The sequence below is a fragment of the Emiliania huxleyi genome, assembly GCF_000372725.1.
Source record: "Emiliania huxleyi CCMP1516 chromosome Unknown EMIHUscaffold_185, whole genome shotgun sequence".
NCBI lineage: Eukaryota > Haptophyta > Isochrysidales > Noelaerhabdaceae > Emiliania > Emiliania huxleyi.
Window position 1 is genome coordinate 101,144 of NW_005200738.1, and position 8,914 is coordinate 110,057.

The window sequence follows — 8,914 nt, forward strand, 5'->3', positions numbered from 1 at the left end:
GATATTTTGACTAATGACCGAAAATGGGCAAAAGCGGCAGTCGACAGCAGGGGCCGAGAGTCTATTACAAAGTAGAAGGCGGGAGCGGCGAGCCTGTGTTAGACACTGGTGGGAGCGCGCTGAACTGTGGGCAGGGGACAGGCAGCAAGCGCAGCAGCCGCGGCGCCAGCAGTCAAAAACGGACGCCGGCAGGTGGCAGCGGAAGCCAGACCTGCGTCTTCCGCGCTCACCAACTGCAGCTGCGTATGTGCGCTCACATGCCCTGCGGCGGAAGGGGGTAGACGGGGGCGGGGGTGGGCGGAGCGTCCGCCCCGGGGCGCGCGCTCGCGTGCTAGGGCCCGCTGCGCAGACGCGGCATGGGCGGCACTTAGTGCTCACCACGAGGTGGCCGCCATCGTGGTAACAGCGCCAGAAGAACCAGAGCCACGCAGCGGTCGCGAAGCCCTCGCCGACCCGCTTCTGCCACATGGGCACGTGGGGCGGAGTGAAGCCGCGGAACTCGCCCTTGCCGTACGTTTTGGGCCCGTGCGACGCGTGCCGCTGCGTTGTCCGGAGCACGTGTGCCACACGCGTCGCCCGCGCCGCGCCCAGCATGACGCACCGGACGGCCTGCGGAGGGGGCGGGGCAGCGTTGGGGCGCGGGAGGAGGCGACGGGGCGTGCGGCGGAGAGGTGAGAGAGGCGTGCGCAAGCAGAGGAGGGAGCTGAGAGTGGCGCCGAAGCAGCGCTCCTCCCTCTGTCGGGAGAAGAATTTGCGTGCGAGGCACCTAAGTTTCTTCTTGCGTGTCTGTTTTGGGAAACTTTCTTCTCCAACCGTGCGCGCGCTGGGCGAGCCGTGCAGAGGAAGACATAACCACGACTCAAATAACTGCCCAACTCGATGCGCAATGGCCAGGCTTCGCGAGAAGAGATCCTTCCTCCTCCAAGCGATGCCCTTCATGTTCCTCATGGCCGCCGGCTCGTGGGGCCTCAGCCGCTTCCTCCGACTGCCGACGCAAGTCAAAGACGACCGTGCGCGGCGCCGCAAGCAGGGGCGCGCCAAGTTTGACCTGCAGCAGGAGCACGAGGCGCGCCAGCATGTCGCCCGCAGCCACGCAGTTCTGCCGCGCCAACCACCGCGCCTGCGCGCCTCGGTCGCAGGCGCTCCTCGCACAAGTCCAGGACGACTACGAGAATGTACGCGTGCCTGGTCCCCGCAACCCGAACCGCAAGCCCGCGGATTGACCGGAGCGGGGATCGCATGAGACGGCACAATCGATCGCATCGCCCTGCGGCTCCCGCTTGCCGGCCGCACCACGCGTGCACTAGATTTTCCAGGCGGAGGCGCGCTACCTTCCGCACCCTGGCCAGGCAGCGCAGGCATACAGGTCGCACGCAGGCGCGGCGGAACGCGGAGAAGCAGTGCACGCCTCTGCGAGCAGGCGCGACCGACCGCAGCCCCGCTATCGCGACCCTTCGCGTCCCTCACACGCCAGAGTGCTCTGCGACGTGCGCACACCGTGTCCTCTGTGATGACTGTCGTGTCGCGTGCGGGTGTTATTGCCGGCGTTGCGTGAGAGCGGTGTCCCCCCTGTATCCTCTGGCCCTGCTGCTTTTTATTTGGAGCTCTTAGCGGACTTCGTTTGCCAAGGGGGCCGGCCACGCGCGAGACCGAGACGCCATGCCCGCGAGAGCGGCGCCCGGACACCGGGGCCGCGCGCGAGTCGCGCGCGTCGCGGTCGTTTTGGCTTTTTGGACGGCTTTTTTGGATTCTCCCGCCTTCCACCCCTCTGTTGGATGTTTTTTTGTGCGCGAGCCTCTGAGGCTCTGTCTTTCGCTCATCAGTCATCTCCGTCGTGTACTGCTCTACCCCACGTTACGTAAACATCGCGAGCGCTCCACACCGTACAAATCTCAGCACGCGGCGGGCGTGGCGAGGGTCGTGGCGTAAGCGCAAGTGGATCGCTCGCTCACTGGCCCGAGCTTCTCGCTCTCCGCGCACTCGAACGTGATGCGGACCGACCGCTTCGGGCCGGCGCCGCACTTGTCCCCTCCGCGCAGCACACCCACGGCGCCGGCGGTCTCCCAAGCCCACTCCCGCCCGAGGGAGAAGGCAGCTTTCCCCTTGCCTCTCCCGCGCTGGGTCGCGCGGCTGTAGAGGCAGACCTCGTACTCGTACTCGCCGCCGGCGACCTGCGAGCGAAGGGGAGTGCGAGAGGAGGCTGGGGGGGAGGGGAGGGGAGGGGCAGGCAAGGGGAGGGAGGGGAGCGAGGAGGGGAGGGGCAAAGCGTCTGGAGGAGTGGGGAGGCCTTGAAACATCGCCCGGAGAGCGCCCCGAAAGCGGTCGCGCCCGCGGCGCGCAGCAGCGACTCGCCGCCCGCCGCCTCCAGCTGCGAAGGCCGCGCCGCCGCCGCCGCCTCGTACTCCGCCCGCACCCTCGCACCGCGCTGGCGGACGCCACCTCGAGCCGCCTCGGCCGCCCGCAGCGCCGCGCAAGTGTCGCCGCACGACACACGCCCACTCGGCTCGTCCGAGCCGTCGCAGCAGTCGCACACGCCGTCCTCCACGCGCGAGACCGGAATCGTCCTAGCCGGGACGTCCGCGGCGCAGCGGAACCGCGCGCCGCTTCCTCCCCTCCCCGCCCCGGCGCAAGCAGACGTCGCGGGCTCGTCGGACCCGTCGGCGCAGTCGCAGTAGTCGTCGTTGCGCCGCTCGCGCGGGAGCGGCACCCGCCCGCCTCCCGTCGTCAGCACACACTCAAGCGCACCCGCCGCAGCAGCACCCACACCCGCCGCCACCGCGGCCGTCGCCGCCGAGACTGCCGCCACCGTCGCCGACGCCGCCGCCGTCGCCGGCGCCGCCACCGTCGCCGACGCCGCCGCCGTCTCAGCGTGGTCGGCCGGCGGAGAGGGAGCAGGGCGTAGACCCGCGCGGCCGGCGCCGCCCTCGCCCGCCACCAGGTGGCACGAACCACAGGAGAGAGGGCATGCTTCTCGCATGTAGGCGGGGTCGCGGCCGCAGTCGCCACGGCGTGCCCACGCTTCGCACTCGCCGTGCCCGTCCTCGCACGCCACGCGCGCGGCTGGCACGTGCAGCCTCCACATGGTGATGCACAGCAGCAGCAGCACCAGAAGCAGCACGCGAAAGACAACCTTGCGTGGTGAGTTGCGGCACTCGAGGAATGCACGGCGGAGGCCTCGCCGTGCGTTTACGTGGTCCAGAGCCTTGGATCTCAACCACCGGTAGCCACCACGGGACGGGCTGGAAGGGTGGTGGTGGTCGTAGGGGAGCATCGGCGAGGCAGCATCACGCACCAGCACAAGCCCGGGCTCGCAGAAAACGAGAAAAGTCAAACCTCACGCAGCGCAGGGCTCCTGCTTTCTTCTACTCAATCTCTCTCGTTCCCGTCCGACCAGAGACAGACCAGAGAATGCGCGCGCGCGCGCGAGAGAGAGAGAGAGCAGATACAAACAAGAACACAACGACGCACTCTCTCACATGATACAAGCGATCCTACACAGCGTCGGTGGAGAGAGAGAGAGAGAGAGAGAGAGAGAGAGAGAGAGAGAGAGAGAGAGAGAGAGAGAGAGAGAGAGAGATGCGCAACGCAAGAAATCAAAGGACGCTCAAGTCGAGGGCTTACCGATCGTCGCCGCGTCTCGCGCTCCCCGGCTCTTCATCTCTATTCCCTCGCCGAGCGCGCCGCAGGGGAGCTGCCTCGCAGGCCGCTCGCTTCGTGGGTGCGTCAGCAGCACGTCGTCGTCGAACCAAAGAGGCGCCACCGGCGCGGTGGCTCGCACTCGCACTCGCCTCAGCGCCGCTCGCCACCTGCGCCAAGTGCCGCCCAGTCACGAGCGGAGCCTCAGGTGCTGCAGCAGCTCGTCCGCAGCCAAGGGCCAAGGGACCGGGGGAGAAGGGCGGCGGGAGGGCGCGGGGAGCTAGGTGAAGGGTGGCACAAGGTGAGAGCAGCCGACCTGTGGGAGACGGGACTCGCAGCCCCTTTTGTGGCCGGAGCAGACGCCTTTGGCGGCGCCTATGACAGCCACCGCAGTCGGGTGTCAATGCGCGAGCGCCGCGTACCGTTGGCGGAGGAACGGTGATTGCGCCGCTGCTGGCGGTAGCGGAGGACGCGCGATGCGGGGTGTTGCAGACCGTGGGACGTCGTGGCTCTGCGGCAAGTCTGCCGTTGGCTCCTGGAGTAGCTCCGCAAGCCGCTCGTGCCCGTTGGCCAATGCGATGGCATAGGCGGAGGCGGTGTCGGCGCCCGCCGCAACCAGCGCGCTCGCAACCTTCTCGCACCCCCACGCCGCTGCGGCGTGCAATGCGCTCCGCCCGCGCTCGTCCGTGGCGTCGGGGTCAGCACGCGCGGACAGCAGAGCCTCCACGCATCGCAGGTGTCCCCAGCTAGACGCCGCACGCAGCGGAGCTGCCAGCCATTCCACCGCTGGTGGAGCAGCGGCCGACGTGGAGGGGCGCGCCTGCGAGAGGAGCAGCGACACGGCGTCCGCGTGCCCGTGCAAGGCCGCCAGCTGCAGGGCTCGCCGTGTGTCTGTGCAGCCGGCCCTCAGCAGCAGCTTCTCCAGGACATGGGCGTGTCCCCAGCGAGCCGCCAGCACCACAGCAGCGGAGAGCTCGTCGGCAGACGCCGCCGGCAGAAGCTCTGCGACCGCGTCGACTCTTCCAGCCGCCGCGACGGCGGATAGCGTGGTCGGTATGATTCGCGGTTGCGTCGACGGGCGGCGCGCAACGACAGAACGCGCGTCGAAAGAAGAATTGTGCCGGATTCTCCGCGGCGCCCGCGGCGGGGGCCCCCGGAGGGACGCTCAACCGCCCCACGCCACGCCGCTTGCGGCGGTCCTATTCCACGCTCGCGGGGGCCAGTTCTTATTACTTGTTTTCATGGGAATGCGGGGTACTTACTTGCGGCCATGCTATCACGCCTTGCGACAGCCTGTCGGCGCTGCTGACCGTGCCATGCTGCACAATTGACCACCTGCATAGCTCGCGGCCTTAGTATCCAGCATTCAGTGACGACCTGATCGTGCGGCCAGTAGGAAGGTGTCCTTCCAACGTGTGCACGCTTCTGACGCAATGCGCGTCGCCTCGGATCGGCTGCTGGCACTCTCGAGGCTATGCCTACACAGCCTCGCGCGCATGGGCAGTCAAGAGGGACCACGCACCTTCTCAGGACAGCGCCGGTGCCTCTCTCTTGGACCGGCAAACTTGGTGGTCTCGTCACCAATGTGGGACCAGTGCGGCATCGCGCCATCGACAGCTCTGAACTGCGCCTCACCACTGACCGGGAAGGCCGCCAAGTGGGCCAGCACCGGTCGCACATTGTGGCAGTAGTCAGCGCGCATGTCTGATAGCTAGAGCAGCAGCATCAGGGTCGCAGGGTCGGATCGTGTCAAGCCTCTCGCCCGGCCGGCCGCGTGCAGATACGTCGGCCTGTCTGCTGCGCCTTCGAGTGATCTGTCGGCGGTCAGTACGACCGATCAGGTCGGAGTTTTCTGATGGTTAGAGGGTCTATCTGTATGTACTCCTCGAGATCTTTCCAAATCTGCCCTCTAATCAACCGTAATCATTCGGGAAGTCGGTGCTAGCTGAGACTAGCGGAGCCGGAGCCCCGTTTCCCCGCACTGTTGCGCGGCGCACGGTGCCTCCGGGGGCCCCCGCCTCCCCCCAGAGGTGACCTTGTTCCCTGCTGCAATCAGCGATCAGCGTGCGCACAGCCGCATTGACCATTGTGCGCTCCCTCGCCCCCGGGGGTGCGCTGAGCCTGAGGCGTGAGGGTGAGGCATGCTAGGCCGCTGGTGGCGGCGACTGGCGCGCAAAAGGGGTACATGTACACCCCAGAGGAAACTTTTGCGCTGAGATAGGATTCCTACATGTGCCGAACCGTACATCTACATGCTTGCTTCGCTATGCCTAGTAAGGGCGTTCCTCCTAGAAGCGGCAAGAGGCTTGCGGGCGCGCAGAACGGGTCAAGCACGCTCACGCCCTGGCGATGTCTGTGACGTCGACGACCAGCTTCCGCAGCACGGCCGCCGCCTCGAGGTCCGCAGAGGTGGCTGCGTCCATCCCAATCTCGACGACGGGCGCGGGCTCGCCGGCCACGCGGCCCGCCCTCCCCTCTGGCGGCGGCACGCACTCCTCCCACCGCGGCTCCTTCCACGCAAAGGAGAGGTCGACAGGGCGGCGCCGACCGCCGGGCGGGTGGGCGAGGGGCCGGCTCGGCCACGCAAAGGAGAGCTCCTCTCGCTCGCTCTCCCGCCCCTCCGCGCCGCCGCTGCCCGGCCCCTCGCCACAATCAAAGACGACCTCGCCCGCCCGCCCACCCGCCGCCGCCTCCCCCCCCTCCCCGGCCCCGGCCCCGCCCCTCGGCGCGACAGCCGCGTCGCCAGCGTCCGCCTCCTCCACGGACCACGCGAAGCGGAGCTCGCGCTCGTCCGCCTCGTCCCCCGCCTCGTCCCCCGCCTCGTCCCCCGCCTCGTCCCCCGCCTCGTCCCCCGCCTCGTCCCCCGCCTCGTCCACGCACCAAGCGAAGCGCAGCTCGCGGCGGCTCCGCTGAGGCTCGCCGCCGCGCGAGCCGCGCCGAGCCGCCCCCTCAAACCCACTCGCCCGAACCGCACCGCCCGGCCTCTGTCGCCGGCGCAGCGTCGTCGCGCGGCCCGCGGCGTCTGGCGCGTCGAAGCGCCGCCGCTGCGCCGCCTGCTCAAAGAGGGCGGCCGCAACCTCTGCTGCCGCCTCCGTGGCGCGCTGCGCCGCCTCGGCGGCCGCCAGCGCCGCCATGGCAGCGGCCGTGACGCCCTCCACGCTGAGGTCGAGTGCGCCCTCGGCTCGACGGCCGGGCGGCGCTCGCTCGAACGGCTGCGACGGGCCGGCGGCCTCAACGACCCCCTCGAGCGGCTCCTCCTCGAGCGGCGCCTCGGCACAAGCGGGGAGGGGCGCGTCCTGCCGCAAGGGCACGGCGCCGTGCGCCGCGCCCCCCGCCGACGGCGCGGCGGCCTCGCCGCCGAAAGCCTCGCCTCCGAAGGCGTCCTGCTCGAGCCCGATGGACCCGTCGGGCAGTAGCTGCAGCTCTCCCGCGCTCCGCGCCGCCTGGGCGCGCTTCGCCTCGACCTCCGCCTCGGCACGCACCACCGCCTCGGAGACGGTGAGCAGCTCGGCCGGGCTCTCCTGCCACGCCCGCTGCGTGCCGGCGGCGGCGAGCCCCAACGCGCGGTTGGGCCGGCCCGACTGCCGGTGCGGGAAGAGCAGCCGCGAGGTGGTTGCGCGCCAGCCCGCCTTGCCGCGCAACACGGGGTCGCCCGCCGACGGCGCGGAGGACGCGACGTGCGCCTGGGGCAGCGCGAGGACGAAGGGCGACGGCTGGCGCCGCGCCCACGCGCCGCCCGCCAGCTGGCGGTTGGAGGCGTACGTGACGGCGGCGAGGCGGCGGCAGCGCGTCAGGGCGACGTACGCCAGCCGCCACTCCTCCTGCTCCGCCTCCGGTGCGGCCGCCGCGCTGCGCCCTAGGGAAGCCGCGGCGCCAGCCTCGCTCCCCGAGCCGCGCTGCGAGGCGGAAGCGGCGGGTGCGGCGGAGACGTCCTCGGCGGCGGCGGCGGCGGCGGCGTCCGCGCCAGCGGCGCCCCCGCCGCCGCCCGCGGGGCGCGGGAAGGCGCCCGCCTCCCAGCCGGGCAGGTAGACCACCTCCCACTCGAGCCCCTTCGCGCGGTGCATCGTCAGCAGTTGCACGGTGTCCTCCTCCCCCTCCTCCTCCCCCGCGCCGCTCTGCAGCGAGCGCAAGTGACTGAGCAGCGCCGCGAGCGAGCCGCACCGCTCCGCGAGCCGGAGCAGCTTGGAGATGGCGGCGGCGCCATCCTGTGTGGGAGGCGGGTAGTCGTCGACGATCTGGTCGAGCAGCCGCTGCAAACCGACCTCGGACGAAGCGAGCTGCTGCCACCACGCGACGCGCTGCAGCAGCCGCGTCACCGCCGGCGCCGACCGCGCCGCACCGACCCGCCGCTCGGCCGCTTGCATCGACACAGTCAGCATGAGCCCGCGGCCGGACCGCGCCGCCTCCACCTCCGCCGCGTCGAGCGCCTCGGCCGGCAGCGCCGCCCAACCGGCGAGCACTGCTCTCGCCGCCTCGTCGTCCGTCGAGGAACGGACGAGCCGCAGCGCCGCGAGCGAGGTGGCCACCTCGGGCACGCCCCACCAAGGTAGCCCCGAGGGGAGGGAGGTGGAGATGGGCAGCCCCCGCGCGCGCAGCATGGGCGCGAGCGCCGCCGCAAGCTCCTGCGACCGCACGAGCACCGCAAAGTCCGAGTAGCGGTACGCCGGGTGCGACTTACGCTGCGCCGCCACGTGCCGCGCGATCCACTGCGCCTCGTCGCGCGCGTCCCAAAAGCAGCGCAGCACCACGCGCGGCGCGTCGGCGGCGGGCGTGTGCGGCTCGCACTCCTTAGCGAGCAGGGAGGGCGAGCGGGAGAGCAACGCCTGCGCCGCGCCGAGGGCGTGCCTACGGGGAGGGCCGGCAGGCGCGTCACGCACGCGTGTGCCGCCCCCTCGGCGGCGGCTGCAAGGCGAGGGCGTGCGGGGAGCAGCGGTAGGAGGTTGTGAGTCGGATGACTCGCGCGCCGTCGAACTCGGACAGGAAGCGGAGCACCTTGCGGAGCGCCGGCCGAGATCAGCCGAGATCGGCCGAGCTCAGCCGAGAGGTCGGACGGGGTGGAGATACGTTGGTGCGGTCGGCGCCGCGCCAGCCGTACACCGACTGGTCGTCATCCGCAGCGACGAAGACGGCCTGCTCCGCCCCGCCGCTCCTGCCAAAGGGCGGCTGCTGCTGCGGCCGTCCGGGGAGTGGCTGGCCGGTGATGCGGCGTAGCCACTCGTACTGCACGCGGGAGGTGTCCTGCGGCGTGTGCGCAGGGGGGGGGGGTGGAGGTGGGCGC

The 8,914-nt window shown here is 70.6% G+C and overlaps 4 protein-coding genes across 4 annotated transcripts in view; 1 reads left to right on the forward strand and 3 right to left on the reverse strand.

The window, feature by feature from the left end:
* Positions 1-886: 886 nt before the first annotated feature.
* Positions 887-1,223, forward strand: EMIHUDRAFT_232823 (hypothetical protein; the record flags this gene model as incomplete). Its single annotated transcript, XM_005782852.1, has 2 exons — positions 887-1,078; positions 1,140-1,223. The coding sequence occupies 2 exons, from the start codon at positions 887-889 to the stop codon at positions 1,221-1,223; spliced, it is 276 nt and encodes a 91-aa protein (XP_005782909.1).
* A 669-nt stretch (positions 1,224-1,892) lies between these two features.
* On the reverse strand, positions 1,893-3,271 carry EMIHUDRAFT_232824 (hypothetical protein; the record flags this gene model as incomplete). The annotated part of the gene is made up of 4 exons (XM_005782853.1): positions 1,893-2,107; positions 2,500-2,564; positions 2,637-2,715; positions 2,950-3,271. The coding sequence occupies 4 exons, from the start codon at positions 3,269-3,271 to the stop codon at positions 1,893-1,895; spliced, it is 681 nt and encodes a 226-aa protein (XP_005782910.1).
* Positions 3,272-4,036: 765 nt separating this feature from the next.
* Positions 4,037-5,338, reverse strand: EMIHUDRAFT_232825 (hypothetical protein; the record flags this gene model as incomplete). The annotated part of the gene is made up of 4 exons (XM_005782854.1): positions 4,037-4,638; positions 4,807-4,835; positions 5,058-5,114; positions 5,202-5,338. 4 exons carry the CDS (start codon positions 5,336-5,338, stop codon positions 4,037-4,039), a joined length of 825 nt encoding a protein of 274 aa, XP_005782911.1.
* A 634-nt stretch (positions 5,339-5,972) lies between these two features.
* The window catches only part of EMIHUDRAFT_232826 (hypothetical protein), a gene marked incomplete at both ends in the record, with an annotated part of 4,268 nt that continues 1,326 nt past the window's right edge, over positions 5,973-8,914 (reverse strand). Inside the window, 8 exons of the mRNA XM_005782855.1 lie at positions 5,973-6,278; positions 6,517-6,545; positions 6,611-6,689; positions 6,795-6,905; positions 7,101-7,514; positions 7,671-7,841; positions 8,097-8,459; positions 8,734-8,785. Of these exons, the coding sequence (XP_005782912.1) occupies positions 5,973-6,278; positions 6,517-6,545; positions 6,611-6,689; positions 6,795-6,905; positions 7,101-7,514; positions 7,671-7,841; positions 8,097-8,459; positions 8,734-8,785 (1,525 nt within the window). The remainder of the gene's footprint in view (positions 6,279-6,516; positions 6,546-6,610; positions 6,690-6,794; positions 6,906-7,100; positions 7,515-7,670; positions 7,842-8,096; positions 8,460-8,733; positions 8,786-8,914) is intronic.